This window comes from Phascolarctos cinereus, unplaced genomic scaffold (genome assembly GCF_003287225.1).
Source record: "Phascolarctos cinereus isolate Bilbo 61053 unplaced genomic scaffold, phaCin_HiC Scaffold_4;HRSCAF=312, whole genome shotgun sequence".
NCBI lineage: Eukaryota > Metazoa > Chordata > Mammalia > Diprotodontia > Phascolarctidae > Phascolarctos > Phascolarctos cinereus.
The window spans coordinates 228,339,572-228,356,694 of record NW_027555847.1 but is presented as its reverse complement, the minus strand read 5'-3'; the positions used below and the strand labels follow the sequence as shown (position 1 = coordinate 228,356,694).

The 17,123-nt window shown below is 47.8% G+C and overlaps 3 protein-coding genes and 1 long non-coding RNA gene across 7 annotated transcripts; 2 read left to right on the top strand and 2 right to left on the bottom strand.

The window, feature by feature from the left end:
- Nucleotides 1-68: 68 nt before the first annotated feature.
- LOC110223155 (sesquipedalian-1-like) lies at nucleotides 69-4,236 on the bottom strand. 3 transcript variants are annotated; one of them, XM_078152948.1, is made up of 2 exons: nucleotides 4,161-4,236; nucleotides 69-794 (listed from the first exon to the last, which is right to left on the bottom strand). In XM_078152948.1, the coding sequence occupies exon 2, from the start codon at nucleotides 781-783 to the stop codon at nucleotides 205-207; it is 579 nt and encodes a 192-aa protein (XP_078009074.1). In that variant the 5' UTR covers nucleotides 784-794; nucleotides 4,161-4,236; the 3' UTR covers nucleotides 69-204. The 3 variants fall into 3 exon arrangements, with proteins under 3 accessions (XP_078009074.1, XP_078009073.1, XP_020864176.2); XM_078152947.1 differs by lacking the exon at nucleotides 4,161-4,236 and adding an exon at nucleotides 933-1,665 and having other exon boundaries at nucleotides 69-888; XM_021008517.2 differs by lacking the exon at nucleotides 4,161-4,236 and adding an exon at nucleotides 1,184-1,665.
- Nucleotides 1,852-6,020, top strand: CD2BP2 (CD2 cytoplasmic tail binding protein 2). 2 transcript variants are annotated; one of them, XM_021008473.2, is made up of 7 exons: nucleotides 1,852-1,976; nucleotides 2,610-2,719; nucleotides 3,018-3,153; nucleotides 3,827-3,984; nucleotides 4,180-4,600; nucleotides 4,935-5,041; nucleotides 5,129-6,020. In XM_021008473.2, exons 2-7 carry the CDS (start codon nucleotides 2,648-2,650, stop codon nucleotides 5,237-5,239), a joined length of 1,005 nt encoding a protein of 334 aa, XP_020864132.1. In that variant the 5' UTR covers nucleotides 1,852-1,976; nucleotides 2,610-2,647; the 3' UTR covers nucleotides 5,240-6,020. The 2 variants fall into 2 exon arrangements, with proteins under 2 accessions (XP_020864132.1, XP_020864133.1); XM_021008474.2 differs by having other exon boundaries at nucleotides 1,886-2,111.
- A 3,108-nt stretch (nucleotides 6,021-9,128) lies between these two features.
- LOC144456868 (uncharacterized) lies at nucleotides 9,129-11,279 on the bottom strand. The gene is made up of 2 exons (XR_013486053.1): nucleotides 10,817-11,279; nucleotides 9,129-9,956 (listed from the first exon to the last, which is right to left on the bottom strand). It is a non-coding gene; the product is annotated as an uncharacterized LOC144456868 (long non-coding RNA).
- A 139-nt stretch (nucleotides 11,280-11,418) lies between these two features.
- On the top strand, nucleotides 11,419-14,768 carry SPN (sialophorin). Its single transcript, XM_021008475.2, has 2 exons — nucleotides 11,419-11,523; nucleotides 11,935-14,768. Exon 2 carries the CDS (start codon nucleotides 11,995-11,997, stop codon nucleotides 13,123-13,125), a length of 1,131 nt encoding a protein of 376 aa, XP_020864134.1. The 5' UTR covers nucleotides 11,419-11,523; nucleotides 11,935-11,994; the 3' UTR covers nucleotides 13,126-14,768.
- The last annotated feature ends 2,355 nt before the right edge of the window (nucleotides 14,769-17,123 follow it).

Here is a 17,123-nt window from a genome sequence, read left to right as displayed (position 1 = left end):
ATTTTTTTTAGGAGGTTGGGGCACAGGGATGGAATGGATAGGTGTACAAGAGACACTGACCAGATGAGTGCTTAGCTTTGGAACTTTTATTGAAGTTTGCTTCCAGGTTGTCCCAAGACTAAGTGTCAATCCCAGATGTCCCTTAGAGTGCTCTAGACCTGCCACATTTCTTCCTCTCTCAAGCCCAGGATTCTGGTTCCTCCCTCACCCAAACTCCATGAGGTCCACTTGCCTCCTGGTGGCCCTGGACCTGGCAAGTGCCTGGATCTCTTCCCCAAAGCGCTGGTGCAACTCCTGGAAGCCAGAGGGGGCTGGAGAGCAGGGGAGGCCCAGAAACCTGTCTTCCTGCGGTGGGGCCTGGGGTTCCACTCCGGCTTCTTGGCACACTCTTTGATACTGCTCCTGCAAGGGCTGCAGGAGCTCCCACAGCTGGCTCCATCCAGCCCAAACTAGGGCTTGAAGCCAGCCGTCGAAATCAACCTTTTTCTCTGCTGCCAGTTTGTAGCTCCGGCCACCCTCTTCGGAGGCCAGGATGACGAAGGCATAGGGCTCAGTGGTACTGTCTCGGGGCTCCACCCGGCAGCTGTCCAACAAGATAAGGCCCAGGGGAGTTCGATCTCCTTGGTGCTCCAGGTAGTAGAGGAGATTTCCACGGAGGATGAACCAGCGGCGTTGGTAGCTGGGATTGCGGGTCCCCTTCTTCAGTAAGATTCCCTCCCGGTCTGGGGCCCGGGCTCCTGTTCCCCGAAAGTAGCTGAGCACAGACTTCCGGTGCAGTTTCATGGTAGCCAAACCTGAGAAGGGACCATAGGTTCATGGAAGGCATGGGGAAAAAATTACGGGGTTGGTGGAGCAGGGGCAAGGCTTGAGGCCCTACAGATTGAGCACCTGGTGGAGCAGGGGCAAGGCTTGAGGCCCTACAGATTGAGCACCTGCTGTGTACAGTACTCTGTACTGGATCCTCTGGGAAGAAGGCTGACCTTGCCTTCGTGGAAATTCCGTCCTAGCCAGGCAGATTAGTTTTTGATATTACATGAGTAACTCCCAGCAGGGCTGGAGGTGCGAGTGAGCAACGTGGTCAGCGAAAACCTGAGCCATGGTGGGATGCTGGGGCTCCAGCCTCAAGGGATGCAGCTGCAGAGGAAACTGGTGCTGGGGGACCCTTGCTCCACTCTGGGCCTACCTGAGAGCAGGGGGCGGGAGGGCCCCTCCGGGCTGGGACGGTGGGAACAGGTGCGGGGGCGGGGCGGTCGTTTCCCTATCTCTTGATGGCTCACACCCCAACCCAGGAACCAGGAAGTCCTCCCGGGCCAGGTCGTAGAGCGAAAAGAAACTTCTTCCTGGGTCCTAGAGGGAGTTAGGTTTTCAGGGAAGACTGGAGGTGATCAGAGAATGAAGGAGGACTACCCAGGTTTCCCTTAAAGAGAGACGAAGTTGAAATCTGTGTTACTCCTCTCAGGGTGAAGCTGGGAAGGGGAGTAGGATGGAGGGGAGAGAAGATGGTTTTCTTATGGAAGAACGGAACCCTAAGACCTCTGTATTCTGTTTCAGGCTTAGGCAAGGGCAATCGGGGATGCACCTTTCTCCCTGGTCTCCCGCTCCTTTGTGCCCTATCCCACTCTTTTTTTGTCCCTTCGAGGCACACACTATTTCCGCCCTCAGCCCTTCATAAGCCCAATACTGCCGGGGGGGATAGAAGCTACTTCCGATCAGTTTGTCGTAACTTCCGCCCTCACTACCATTCCCTTCGCCCACGGAGAGTGATGTCATCCCCATGGTTTCTATTTTATTTCCGCCCTCTTTCGCAACAAAGTCCTTCAAAGGGAGTGAAGCCACTTTGGGGCAGTTACTCCGCCTTCCGGGGAATCTCTTCCGGTTGACTCCTGAGCAGTGCCCTGGGTGTACCCCCGGCAATAGCGTTCCTTTTCCCCGCCCGCTCCTCCCCCTCTCCTCCTCTCCCCTCCCCGGAGCCCCAGGTGAGGGCGCGCACGCGGAGTGAGCCCCGAATCCCGCGGGGTTCCGTCGACTCCCTGATCATTTACATATTAAGAGGAGGAAGGAGGGACGGGGGCGCTTGTAAGGGATGGACCAGGACTTGAGGCCGCTTTAGGGTAGGAGTGTATTGAGTCTCCCCACAATGGTCCCCGAGCCCTGGAAGGGCCCTCGGGATTTAGAGTGGGGTGGCAGGGTCGCGACTGTGCGCGACCACGAGGACTCCCCGGTCTGGGACCGTCGCCCGCTGTCACCCCAAGTGTCAGGGGGCTCGGGAATAGAAGGCATCCATCCTCTGGGAAAAGATGCGGGCCTCAGATGTTAATGGGGGCCCTCTGAGCTTTCTTGCCCGACAGTCCGTAGGCTTTCTTTTCCCTCCCCCCATCTTTCCCCAAGTCAAAGGAGCTCCAGTCTCGCCCCTTCCCCCCCACCCTATCAAGGGTTATGGGAGCTTCCAGAAGACTCAGATGCAAGCTCTTCCCTCCCTTTCCTTGTTGTCCACAGAGATTGAAAGACCCCAGGTCTGAGGACATAGTGTACTCTCTCCCTAGGAAGTGAATTCTGAACCCCCAAGCCCCATTAAGGGCTTCCTGACCCTGGGGCTCCTTTTTGCTCAGCTCCTGGGAAGGACCAATCTTATCTTGCGAGTCCCACCATGCCCAAGCGGAGAGTCACCTTCCAGGATGTGGGAATTGAAGAGGATGGAGAGGATCTCCCCAAAAAGAAGGTGAGGGGGTCAGGATGCCTGAGTTTCCAAGATATGGATTGGAGAGGATTTTCCCAAAAAGAAAGTGGGGGTCAGGATGCTTGGGTTTCCCGGATGTAGAATGGAGATGATTTCCCCAAAAAGAAGGTGGGGGTCAGATGCTTGGGTTTCCAGGATGTGGAATGGAGAAGATCTCCCCAAAAAGGTGGGGCAGGGTCAGAATGGCTGAGTTCCCAGGTGAGTGGGTTTGGAAGGGACTGAACAATGTTGGACTTCAAAGCACTGAGTCTATTGCATCTAACCCTGTTTCTGTTTGTAGCTGGTGGATCCTGTGACAGGAGCAGGGGGCCCTGGGAGCCGGTTCAAAGGCAAGCATTCTTTGGACAGTGATGAAGAAGATGATGATGAAGATGGTTCAAGCAAGTATGTCATCCTAGCTTCAGAAGATGTGGAAGGTGAGGCCATGGGGCCCAAGAGGCCTATACCCTTCTCCCCACATCCTTCTCAGTCTCAGGCTTGATCCTTGAAAGCTGAAGGCAGATTCTTCCCAGAGGATATTTTCAATAAATGTTTATTAGGTACTGATCTTGCCTCAGTATGTACCAAGTATTGTGCCAAGATATGATGGGAGAAGGCGGGGGAGAAGATATTAAGTTTAGGTAAGACACAGTCTCAACTTTCAGATAGCTCACAGTCCAGTAGTCCATGATGTTAATATGTGCATTAAAGAAATGCAAAATGGTGGTATTTGAGGCTCAAGGGGGAAGGCCATTACAGATAGAGTATTATGGAAAGTTTCATGGAGAAAACATTGAGTTACTTTAAAAGATGACCAGGAATGCAGTAGGCCAATAGGGAAGTATAGAGTGCCTGAATGAAAGCTCAGAGAACAAAGTAGATTTGGCTGAAGCATAGACTTCATGGAAACAAGTAATATAAGCTGAGTCAGAGAAGATAGGGTAATGCCAGATTGGAGAGCCCTGAATGATGCTAGGCAAAGGAATTTGGACTTTGCTCAGTAGTCAGTCAGAAGAAAATAAAGTTTTTTGAGCAAAGAAGTGACAAGGCAATAGGATTTAGATATTGCTTCCCCTGTTCTTGCACAATTCTGGGTATCCATTCATCCAGGTCAGGAGGCGGCCACACTCCCAAGTGAGGGTGGTGTTCGTATCACACCCTTCAACCTGCAGGAGGAGATGGAAGAGGGCCATTTTGATTCAGATGGCAACTATTTTCTGCACCGGGACTCCCAGATTCGGGACAGCTGGCTGGACAACATTGACTGGGTCAGGGCCCCTAGGCTGGGCGACTTGGGTCCTGGATGGGCAGTGATATATTTCATTTGTGAAATGGGTTTCAGACCAAGACTCAGAGGTGGGGGTGCCTGGACTGGGGGCAGGGACTAGGGAGCGGTATATTTGGATCCTGGGAGGGAAAAGGCCAAAACGTTTAAGAAAATAACCTGTCCTATCTTATCTCAGGTGAAGATCCGGGAGCGCCCTCCAGGCCAGCCCCCTGCCTCAGATTCAGAGGATGACAGCCCTGGCCAGACTCCACTGGGCCCTCAGGCCCTCCTAGAGGGTCTCTTGGAGATGCTGTTGCCGGGGGAGACAGTTGCTGGGGCACTGAGGCGTCTGGGTGCCCGGAAGGGTGGTGAAGGACCCCAGCGACCAAATTCCCCACAGCGATTAGACCGACTCTCAGGATTGGCTGACCAGATGGTTGCCCGGGGCAACCATGGAGTGTACCAGGAGACCAGGGAACGGCTTGCTGTGAGGCTGAAAGCACTGGGGGGCCGCACACCAGGGCTGCCTGACACAGCATCTCGTCCTGTCCTGGACATGTTTGCTGAAGAGGTTGGGGAGGGGGAGCTGGAGACCCCAACCCCAGCCCAAGGAGGAGGTGAGGGTTGGAAGCTTGGGACTATAGATTCCTTTTAGGGATATGGAGACTTGGAAGGATATAGATCCTGAAAAGATAGCAGAAGGAAACTGGGAACCCATTTGGAGAGAATGTGGGGAGCAGGTGGGGGTGTGAGGGGCAGAGCTGAGTGGGGCAAGTCTGGGATCTATGGATGGATGGGATTTGAGTATGTTTGGGGAGATGAAGTGTGATAGGATAACAAGGGGAGCCAGAGACAGGTTATGTGTAGGATGACAGGTGGGGTGGGGTGACCTTAAGCTCAGAGGGAACAGGGCAGTGTACCTGAGAAGGTCTTCTTCGGTTGTCTTTCTAGAAGCAGCTGCCATGGGAGATGGCTTGGCTGATGTGATGTGGGAATATAAATGGGAAAACACAAGTGATGCAGAACTCTATGGGCCCTTCACCAGTGCCCAGATGCAGGTAAGGGTTCTCTCTCTCCCTAAACCCTACCTAGGTATATTACTACCAATACCCCCACACACCTCTCTTCTTTCCTTTTACCCCTAGGCCTGGGCAGATGAAGGCTATTTCCCAGATGGTGTTTATTGCCGGAAGATGGATCCCCCTGAAGGCCAGTTCTACAACTCCAAACGCATAGATTTCGGTCTCTATTTCTGAACCTGTTTTTATTTTTTGGGGAGAGGAAGAGGCTACGGCAACCACTTCCAGGCTGTGCTTTTGGGAAGAGGGCCTGGGCTTAGTCTCGGGCTTGTATAGACCTTAGTTGGGGTGGAGGGGAATGGTACCAGTTGGGGGGGGCACCATTTCCTGTCTAAATAAAGATCTCTAGTTGTGTAAAAGGGGTGTCCAATGTGGGGGAAAGGGAGAGGGCATAGCTGCACAAACAGCCTGAGGTCCCTTTGCTCTTCACCCTAGAGAGGTGCTACTGCCTCAGGCTGGTCAGAATGGGCCTCTGTTCCTAAATGACAATATCCTGGTCCATGCTGGGCCTCCCCTCTCCTCGTTTTCCCTTCTCTACTCCCCTAGATCAGGCCTCCCATGAAATGGATGGAATGGTCCTTGCTGGGACTGGCCCTCCAGAAAGATCCCTGTCCTCCCAGGAGTTCTATTCTGACATTGCTACTGACCAGTATGTGACCATGAGCATGTATATATATGACTTCCTCCTCTCTGGGCCTGTGTCCACATCTGTGAACCTGGATCTAGTTCCATGTTGAAGGATCCCATGAGGGAGGCCTGAGCTTGAGTGAGGATACCTGGGTTTGAATTTCAAACTGCATGGCTATAGACCTGCCTAATTCTAGTTTCTTCCCTGAGCCTCATTCTCCTTATAATAAAATGGGGATAATCATACTACCTACCTCACAGGGTTGTTGTGGGGAATGCACTTTGTAAACCTTAAAGTGCTTAAGAAATGTGACTTATTGTAACACTTTAAGATGCTTTGTCAAGGGAATTGGTTTTTTTTTCCATTCTTCTTACCTTAATTTGGGTCAGATATAGAAGACTAGGACAGGTGGAGGGTGAGTATGGGGAGGAAAGAACCCTAGAACATTGAATGTTAGATTTGAAAGTGGCCTCATTGACCTAAACCAGGCCAATTCCCTCCTTTTATAGATCAGAGAAAAGGGCCCAGAGCAGAGAACCCAATGTTACTCTTATAAGTCCCTGGAAGAGTTGGACCTGATGCTTCCAGTCAGTTTCCTTCATTTTCCTCTTCCCTTGGTCAGAAAATGGTGAAATAATGCCATGGTGCTCTTTTGGGTCCAGGGGCCTCCTGCTTTCTGGAGATGTCGGGGTGTCTGCCTCCCTCCTCCTTTCACCTCCAGCTGTGATGAGGCCTCAATTCCTTTCAGGGTCAGCTAGCCCACCAGGTGGTGATCAGTTATGCAATCATTAAGTGAAGAAGTCTTTGCCTTTAAAAGAACTTATATTCTTCTGGGGGATATGCCATCACACAAATAAATACAACAGCTATACAATGTAATTGGGGAGGATCAGCAAAGTCCTTATAGTTGGCACTTGAGCTCAACCTTAAAGAGAATTCTGGATTCCAGGAGGTAAGGACTGAGGATGTCCCATCTGCAGTATGGGGCTGTATGAGGTGGAATTTGTGTTTGGGGAATGGCAAGTAGGCGTAGTGAGCAAGAGTAATTAATGCCAAGTAAGTGTGGAAAGTTAGTCTGGGGCTGTATTGTGAAGGGCTTTAAATGCCTGATTGAGGAGTTTGTCCTTTGTTCTCAAAGAGGACCATGATATTAGGGAGATGATGACATGATTTGCAATTGAATTTTATTTGAGTGAGAGGAGTGTGCACAGTCACCAGCCTCACTTTCTCCTCCAGAGCCATCTGGGTCCAGTGCTCAGATATCGATCAGGACTAAAGTGGGAGAGAACCACTGTAGCATTGAGAACAGAGCAATAAGGAACGTGGTCTGAGGAAGATTGAATTGGTAGCTATACGGGGGATGTAGGGACCAGTTGGGAGGCTATTTCGGTATAGGTGAAAGGGGATGAAGTATGGATTGATGTGGAAAACTGATAAGATGGAGTAGTTGATTGGATGTTGGGGGAGAGGGAGAGGGAGAGGTGGTACATGATGATTCCAAGGTTGATAAACTGGGAAGGTTGGATACTACCATTACCACAAGCCTGTAGTTGCCCTTCAAAAAAAAAAATCCCAGACCAACCCAGTCCCTAAGCCTGAAAATTCACCATTGGCAATAGGTTATGTTAACCATTCCACAGGACCTCTTTGCAATATATCCCCCTACTCTCATATATAAAATTGTTGTAAGTTTCTATACCTTAGGACCCTTGGTTCAGACTTTGTAGTTAAGCACAATGTTCTTATGGGAAAAAAACCAAGAAGGGTGGGGAAGGATAATTTTGGGGTTGAGGACATTGACAAGGTTGGGCAAGCCAGCTAGGGTGTATGAGGCTGTAAAAGACCTATCTATAAGCTTAGCTTCCCACTGGTCCTTGAATCATGCCTTCAGCTCCAGGATTTTTGCTAGTTATCATAGCTATATTTTCTTTATCACTGAACCCCCAGTTAACCAACAAGTGTCCACCCTGTGCTAGGCATTGTAAATACAAAGATTAAAAAATGAGCCTATCCTTGCCTTCAGCAAACTTTCTTTTAAAAAGTTTTTATTGATATCTTTGGTTTTCTGTGTCACCGAAATAACAGAATATCATTCCCTTTGTCAGAAAGCTATGTCGTGTAACAAATATTTTTTAAAGACAGAAAGAGCTAAGGAGGATAACTGATCAGCATAACTGATCAATACATAGCAGAAAATGTGTGCATTGCACACTTGTGGACCTCCTACTTTTGTAAAGGGGGAGGGAGGTGTCTTCTGTTTCTTATTTTGAGTCAGGCTTGCTCTCTGTAACTTTGCAGTATATGCTTTTTTTGTGTGGCTCTTCTTTCCACTCAGAGTCACTATGTATACTGTTTTCTTGGCTCTGCTCACTTCACTGCATCAGTTCATGTAGATCTTTGCATGCTACCACATTCATCATTTCTTATGGCACAGTACATTCACGTATCATAATTTGTTTAACTGTTCCTCAATCTACTTTGTTTCCAATTCTTTGCTCTCACAAAAAGTGCTGCTATAAGTATTTAACTCAATTGACTTCCTTCAGGTATAAGCCTAAAAATATAATCTCTGGGTTAAAGGGTATGGATATTTTAGTCACTTTATTTGCATAATTTCAAAATGCTTTTCAAAAATGGTAGTATTGAGTCATACACACAGCAGGGAAGCTTACTTTCTAGGTAAACTCTTTAGAGCCTGAGTATCCTATAACCTTCACAAATTCTGAACTGGCTTGGGCCCTGGGTTCAGAGATCTTTCACTGGAACTGGATGTCTTGGCCTAGTTTCTGCTCTTCACTTCTCCGTTCACCCCATCCTCTAATCCTGCCCTTACACTCTTATCTCACAAAGGGGAAATTTTCAAGGATGTACTGCTTACAAGGAGGAAGAACAGAAGTTCAGAAATAATCCACCAGAGCAATGACATTAGATGTCATTAGAAAAGGTCTGCCCAATCCCAGACTGGGTATTTATAAGGTGTTTATATCTATCTAGCTTGTGCCTTCTTGGCCATGGGCCCCTAGGAGAATCATTGTCTATCTCAGAAGATTCCCCCTTTAGGCTCTTGGGATTGAATCTCTTGGTTCACTCTAAATATTCCAGGCTCCTCCTCAGCCAATCAGGAAGCCTCCTTAATGGACAGCCACATTCTTACCTAATCAACAGCTATCTAACACTTCTTTGCTGGGAAACAGCCATCAATTTGTGAACAAAATATGCCTTTCCCACAAGCCAGTCTTTGATACTGCATCTCTAAGTGAGCTCTGTTTTCTACAGTACTTAAACTTTTTATCATAAGAAAATGGTTATAGAGACCTGTTTTTGACATCCAACATTTCTGGGATATGCCCCAGCCCGCACAGCCATTCAGGTGATTGTACCTGCACCATTAATACCTCGTGTTTGAGAGTGTATGTAATGACAAAAGGCTACTTTAAATTCAGCCAAATTTTAAAATGAAATTGTATTTTATTACAATAACTTCTGCATAGATTTGAAAAATAGTAACATTATAATATGTATGTAATCTACTGAAGGTCTGTTTACTTGATTCAGTCAGAGGGCCACACTTGAGAACCTAGAGGCACATATGTGGCCTTGAGGCCACAGGTTCCCTACCCCTGGCTTAGTTTGTTATACTGAGTCATTTGATTCAATGAACCTCTCTGCAGTAATCAGCCCTTCCCTTTCTCCCTTCCATTCCCAAAGATCCGGATGTTGAGAACCAGTGTCCTACAGTATTTCCCAATTTACTTCTGACTCAGTTCAGTGTATGACCTTAGGTAAATCCCTTCCCTCCTCTGGGTCCCACTGTACCCCTTACTAAAATGGGGTGAGACCAGTTCTGACATTCCAAGGTTCAGGCACTAAGGGATGTTTTCTTTCTTTTTTTTTTTGTTGAGGCAATTGGGGTTAAGTGATTTGCCCAAGGTCACATAGCTACTAAGTGTCAAGTGTCTGGCTGGATTTAAACTCAGGTCCTCCTGACTCCAAGCCCACAGCTCTATTCACTGTACCACCTAGCCTACCCTGAGGGGTATTTTCTTCAAGTGGTGTGCAGTATGTCTCATGTCTCCAGACTGTGAACTCCCAATGTCAGGACCACAAGGACCACATCACATACTGGGTTCCTTGGATTAAATTGAATGCAAGTTTGCCCCAGTTCAACCACAGAAGGAAGCAGCACTTGTAGTCTGGCCTGAGCAGTTTGGAGGCTTTGGCTTCCCTCCTATTTATCCACAGCAGTTTTGGTTACTCAGTTCCATCCTATATGGAGATGGAGAAGTTGTAGAACTGAAGGTTAGTAGTGATAATAGAACATACTGTAATAACATATAGTTTTAAGATTTTACAAATTGGTTTCCCTGTGAGATAGGTAGTACAAGTATTGTCCCACTTTTATAGGAAACTCTGAAGCTCAGAGAAGCTAAGGTCACACAGTAAGTTAGGGATAGAGTGGGGACTAGACCTTATGTTCCCTCTTCTCAACACCTGGGGCCTGGTTCCCTCAGCCTGCTCATTGCTGGGCTCACATCAGGATCTGTTAACTCCTGCACTCACAGGATCATAGATTTATAGCCAGAAGTGACTTTTGAGATTATCTAGCCCAATTCCCTTATTTTACAGATTAAGTGACTTGCCTGGTGGCACACAAGTAATAAGTGGTAAAATCAGGACTTGAACCCAGGACCTCTGAATCCAAATCCAGCTGACTAGAGTACCTGGTGGTAGCTGGGGTTCAGCTTATGTTCCTCTCTGAGGCTGCCCCCAGATTATTGTTGTTATTATTATTTTTTTTTTTGGTGAGGCAATGGGGTTTAAGTGACTTGCCCAGAGTCACATAGCTAGAGAGTGTTATATGTCCGAGGTCAGATTTGAACTCAGATCCTCCTGACTCCAGGGCTGGTGCTATATCAACTGCACCACCTATTTGTCTCCTGATTCTTGTTTCAAAGGAAAGCGGTTCCTGGTGGGGAGGAACTAACATGTCCCTTGTTTTCTGTAGGATCTGGGATCAAGGGCTGAGGAAAGCCCCAGGGGAGGATGTGGCTTATAAGCAGTGGGGCAAGGACCACAAACACAGGAAATAGCCCTCCCTGCCTTTCCTCTCTATACCCCAGTCTCACCTAGGTGGGCTCAGCCCTCTGTCCCACTGCAGACGGAGTTACTGAAGCCTTCATCACTTTGGTCCTTAGCAGAGGTCCAGTCATCTCAGATCCAGACTAGCCTGGTACAGTGGAGGTGGTCCTGGCTTTGTCGTTAGAGGACTTGGTTTATAAGTCCTGTCTTTGACACTTGCTACATGTGTGTCCTTGGGCAGGTCACTGAACCTCTTTGGGCCTCAGTGTCTTTGTCTGTAAAATAAGGAGCTTAGACTGGAAGGCCTCTGAGATCTCTTCCAATTCTAGATTAATGATCCTGCCTCTTCCCAATAAGTCCTTCAGCTTTGAAATAGGCAATTTTTATTCCAGTTCAGGCCGCATTTCCCAACATGTGACCCAAGATTCGCCACCAATTCAGACCTAGGCATACCAGTCTTTTAGCTGATATCCAAATATCTCCTCAACTTAGACCCAGGAATACCCACCTCCAGCTACATTAGCAGATGAGGAGAAGTTAAACTGTGGGACTGCCTTCCTTACACTTTCACCACTGAGATGCAGGATGTTGCAAGGGAGGGGCCCCAAGGGGTGGAGCGAGGGCCACTTACTTCCCTTGTAGGGGGGCCCCAAGCTAAGTCCTGTCTTAGTTTGAGAAGGGCTCTGAACTCGAGACGGACTACCAGGCTCCCCTCAGGATCTCTAACTATAGCTGTGAGAGTCTCCAACTGCAGGTAAGAATGAAGCTGGGTCAAGGTCGGGGCTATGACTGGAGCCAGGGCAGCCCTGGGCAAGGCTGAGGCTAGGAGCATCCTTCAAGATAAGGAGTAGGGAGCAGGGCAAATTGGAGCAGAGGTAGTGGAGAGTCCTTACCCAAGAGGATAATAGGAGGGTTGGGGATTGGGGCTCAAGGGCTTCATTGGTCACTGAGTCTAAAACTGGAGAAGGGGTTCCTAGGGAGAGCCAGCTCTAGAGGCACTCAGTGAGTGGGAGGGCATTCATGCTGGGCATCTCCACCCTTCTTATTTCTGAGGCTGGAAAAAGCCGTTAAACCACAAGCCCAACCTGGCAGCTGATGGGGGTGTGGGCAGAATAGGGAGGATGATCTGGCCTCTGCAGATCGCTCCTTGTCTGTCTCCTCACAGGTCTTGACTCCCAGATACCCCTGAACCTTTCTGGGTCCTTGGGAGAGCCTACCTGTTGTCATGGTGATGGTGTCCCCTCTGTCTCTGTTGCTCCTCCTCATCCTCCCTGAGTGGGCCTCAACAAACTCAACAGCCACCACTGACTCCCAGGTCCCGAATACAATGTCTACGCAAGCCTCTTCCTCAGATCCGAGCTTCTCAACCTCTCACTTAGCCCTGGAAATTACGTCCTTACCAACCTCAGAATCAGGTATGGTCCCCATGTCCTCTCCAGCCCCGGAAGCCAGAGCTTTGACATTCTTGTCAGCAGTGGCCAGGGATAGCTATGCTTCTACTACTGAGGTGGCATCTGCCACCACTTGGGCTCCCCCAGCCTCTGGGCCGACCCAAGTGGATAAGGAAAACCCCAGGAGCACCCAGGAACTGGCCACACATACATCCACTCTGGCTGCCAGTGTCTCAGATGCAGTTGCCGTGGTAACAACTGCCTCCTCCATACACCCTCCCTCGGATACCCCCATAAAGAAGGAGAAGGCTGACATCGCAGACCAAGAGACCACCACCCTGGTCATTAAAGAAACAGCCTACTCCAAGGTTATTTCAGCCTACATGACCACCTCCGCCGTGACGAGTTTCCAACTGCCGCAGACCACCTCCACGTCTTCCGTCTCACTGACAAATGAGTCTCCTCCAAACAAATTGAAACAGGATGGAGATAACACCCTGCTGGTAATCCTGATTGTGGTGGTCCTGGTGGCGACTCTCGTGGTAGTCCTGTTCTTGCTGTGGCGGCGGCGGCAAAAGAGAAGGACAGGGGCTCTGATGCTTGTGGGGAGCGGGAAACATAAAGGAGCTGGGGGTGCTTGGGCTGGACCAGTTCAGGTCACAGAGGAGCAGGCTGCATCTGGGTCAGCAGCAGTGGAAGGAGGCACAGGGAACGTTGAAGGGGAGGGGACTGGCCGTAGGCCCACACTCACCACCTTCTTTGGCAAGAGGAAGTCTAGACAGGGTTCTGTGATGCTGGAGGACCTGGAGGCTGGGACAGCCACCAACAACCTCAAAGATGAAAGTGAACCCCTTGTGGAAAACGTGAATGGAGTTGTAAAGCCCCCTGAAGCTGGTGGCTCAGGTGCTGATGGGTCAGGAGCAGGAGATGGGAACTTGCCCTCGGCCCCAGTGACCAACGTGTGAAGGGGCCAGGATCATCAATCAGTAAACAATCCTTTATTAAAGTGTTCCAGGCCCAGTGCTAGGCACTGTGATGCAAGTGTGAGATAGAATTCCCTCAAGGAATTTAACTTCCCCATTCTTTATCAACTCTTTCAATCATCTTACCTGCTTTTTTTATTTTGTCATCATTATCTCCATTCTCTCTACCTTCATCTTCTCCATGACCATCATTTTCATCATCTTTCTCTTCACCATTACAGTCACTGAGTATTGTCTGGGAAACACAGGGTGTCTCTAGTGAGATCCAGATGAAGTGAAATTTCCGGACTGCCTGATTTTTAAGAAAAAGATATTTTGACAAACTCATGTCATGGATTTGCCCAAAAAGACTCCTCCAGGGTCTACCATAAGAGCCATCACCTGTGCTTCAGCTCAGGACGTTTGTTCCCACTGGAACACTGACATAGCCCCTGCATCTCTGACAGAACCTGCCCCCATACCTTCTTGATTCCCTGATTCATTGGCCTAGTTAATGACCAGCCCAACTGCTAATTTTTATTCTAATGAGGCTGACCCAGGACTGGCTCAAGCCATACCTGAGGTAGCTTCATAAACCAGCTTCCAGCCCAGCTCTCCACACATTTCACATTACTTGCTAACTTACTTGTTCCTCACAGACCTAATTGTATCTCTCATCTCTGTGCCTTTGCACTGGCAGCCCTTCTGGGGTTGCCTGGAATGCCTTACCTTCTCAACACACTTTTAGAATCCATCATTTCAATAAAACTTCCCACATGGAGCTTTTTCTGATCCCCAAAGCTGTTGGTGCCTCTTCAACTAGAGCCAAATCACCTCGTGTTTGTATACAGATTTTGTATTTGCCTGTGTCTCCGTTTTTTAGAATGTAAGCTCATTGAAGGCAGGGACTATTTCATTTTTGTCTGTGTAGTCTTGGCATCTGGCCCTTAGTAGGGATAGGGATAGCAATAGGAATAGTGACCAGACCACTGATTTCATTGATACAGAAACTCCTAGGGAGGCTCATGCCTCTACAAAAGCACCTTCTCTGCAATGTGTTGTCTTAGAGATTTGCTAGATGTTGAATGACTTGCCTGAATCACACACACACACACACACACGTGTCATAGGTAGGATTTAAACCCAAATATTCCTGGCTTTGAGAGCAGCTCGCTTTCTAACATGCTGTGCTGTGCTGCCTCTCAGTAGTTCATTTAGTCTATTTTTAATAAATTCTTGTTAATTGATTGATATTTACAGGCACCAGAGCTCTAAAGAGGTCTTAGGCCTTGTTGAATATTCCCCAGGGGGCTTAGGGATGTGGGAATCCACATCATACTGTCCCTGGAAGGTCTGTACTGAAGAGTTTCTTCCCAAGAGCTCTGGGGGATGGGGGTGGGGGTGGGGGTGGAGGGACAGGATGAGCACCACGAAGAACCCTGGAAAGATAGTGGAGAGGGATGGTACAGAGAGAATGTTGATAAAGTTACTGGGAGGGAGGGAGATCTGGAGTGCAGGGAAATGGAGTAAGGAATGAGGTGAGCATTACCTCTCATAGCTGTAGAGTGGGAGGAGATGACAGAGGAATGGATGTCTCTTATTTCTGGTCCAATAAAGAATACAAGAGTTTATTTAAAAAGGTAAAATGTGTGTTGTGTGTCTGTATTATTATTTATTCAATTATTATTTCATCCCAGAAGTTTCTTTGATCACTTTTCCAAAGCAGTTTATTCCCTTAACCAGGGGTGGGGAACCTTTGGCTTTGAGGTCACATGTGGCCCTTTAGGAACTCAAGTGTGTCCCTTTGTCTGAATCCAAACTTCACAGAACAAATCACCTTAATAAAAGCATTTGTTCTGTAAAACTTGGACTCAGTCAAAGTTGGACATGACAGAAACCCTAAAACCAAGACTCCATTCTGGGTACTTGAGCCTTCTTGCCTGGTGACCTGGCTGCACCCCTAAACTCCCACTAGCCACTTGGGCTGGACTTCATCTGTCACCGCTGACTGAGCTTCCTATTCGTAGTCAAGCATGTATGTATTCCTAAGTGACTGTCTTAGTCTAGGAGAGTAAACTGTGACCACAATAGGGAAGTCAGACTAGGTTTGAGGAACCTGGAGCTTCCTTCCTCAGTTCAGGGGACAGGCAGAAGAATGATACATTTGAAAAAAAAATGGAGTCTGGCTGTTTAGGCTGGTCTTGCCACTTTGGCCCTAGCTAAGTTCAGTCTAATCCAGGTTGGTCCAAAGGCTAAAGTCCAAAGCCCAAAGCCCATCCTAAGAGAGTCCAGCTTAGCCTAACCCAACCCAGCTCAGTCTGTGGTGAATGGGTATGTAGGCAAGAAACTTCTGGGGGAGTGTTGACATGCGAAGAGGAAATTTGCAAAAAAAGGAAGTTATTGAGTCAGAACCTGTTTGTGGTCTATGACCTTGTGGGAAAGAGAAATAGACTGTGACAGTCATAGTGGCAGGGAGGAGGGGGATGAAATAAGATTAAGGGAGGAGAAAAATTGGGAGTCAATATGAACCATCCCAGTGCAGCAAATGGTCCTGACCTGCTGGAGATAGGATTTGGGTGGTGGTGGTGAAGAATGATTGGGCATCAAGTCTAGATAAGGAGGAAAGACCAGAAAAAGACTTTCCAGCATTTCTAGCTTACATAAATGAAAGATCCAGTCCCTGACCTAAATCAACAAGTCAGAATGTCCACCCTCAGCTCTACTTGAAACCAGGCTAAGGACCTTTGCCAGCAGACCCAAGACTTAGGAAGATTCACTGATCATTGAACTTCAGCTTGAGGCATTGACCCTTCTGGCTCTTTCCTGGTCCCTGGGTTCTGAGATCTACTGCACTCCATCCCTAATTAACACCTCCCCACCCTTCCCCACCCACTTGTGAAGCAGTGGCCACTTGTAACCAGATGCTCTAATCGATAACGAATTTCTCTCTGGCTTCTTTTTCAAAATTTCACTTTGTTTTTGATTTTGAATTTAACAAACACCAAATAAAACAAGCATTTGCACGTACATTGTAGAACAGAAGATTATACATGAAATTTCAAATCTCTATTATATAGAACTTACTTCACTTAAGCATATAATAAATTAAACGTGTGACTTTTACAAAGGGGCACCTAGCTAGTGCAGTGGATAGCTTGCTGGGCCTAAAAGCAGGAAGATCTGAGTTCAAATGTGACCTCAGACACTTAGATGGCAAACCACTCCAATATTTTTGCAAAGAAAACCCTAAAAGGGGTCACAAAAGACTCTGACACAATGACAATAACAACCTTTTACAAAGTTGCCCTTCTTGTCTAAGATTCCTTCTGGTCTTCTGTTCCTTTCTGTTTTTGTCAGGAGGGGGGAACTCTATCCCCAGCCCCTTTCTCACTCTTTCCCTTCACACATTGAAAAGAAGAAAAGCAAATTCTTACAATATATATGCATAACCAAGCAGTAAACCCCTGTGTTAGCCACATCCAAAAAAAGGCTTATCTTATTCTGCATCTTGAGTCTATCCCAAGGTGGGTAGCATTCTTCATCATTACTTGTCTGGAATCACGGTTGCTCGTTTCATTGATGAAAATTCTCAAATCTTTCAAAGCTGTTTTTCATTACCATGTTATTATATAAATTGTTCTCTGGGTTCTACTCACTTCACTCTGTATCAGTTCACACAAGCCTTCCCAGGTTCCATGCTAGCTTGTTGGTTCCTCTCCTGCCCAAACAGGATCAAAGCTTTTCAGAGCTTTCTTCAAACTTGTTTTGGGATTGCCTAATTTAGGCTCTCTAGAATGAACCGATTGATTTGGTTCTTCTTAAAGCCTTTTTGTATGAGTCTCTCTCTTCCTTTCTCCTCTTTTCCTTCTTCCCTCTCTCTCCCCAGTTCATTCTTCCCCATTTCTGTCTCTCCTCCTCCTTTGTTTCTTTCTCTGTCTCTCTGTCTCTTTCTCTGTTTCTCTCTCCACTTTCCTCTTTCTCCTTCCTTTTTCTCCTTCCTC

Coding starts and splice junctions, on each gene's coding strand:
- LOC110223155 (XM_078152948.1), bottom strand. CDS start 783: ATGAAACTGCACCGGAAGTCTGTGCTCAGCTACTTTCGGGGAACAGGA.
- CD2BP2 (XM_021008473.2), top strand. CDS start 2,648: ATGCCCAAGCGGAGAGTCACCTTCCAGGATGTGGGAATTGAAGAGGAT. Junction 4,601..4,934: donor AACCCCAGCCCAAGGAGGAG/GTGAGGGTTGGA, acceptor TTGTCTTTCTAG/AAGCAGCTGCCATGGGAGAT. Junction 5,042..5,128: donor TCACCAGTGCCCAGATGCAG/GTAAGGGTTCTC, acceptor TTTTACCCCTAG/GCCTGGGCAGATGAAGGCTA.
- SPN (XM_021008475.2), top strand. CDS start 11,995: ATGGTGATGGTGTCCCCTCTGTCTCTGTTGCTCCTCCTCATCCTCCCT.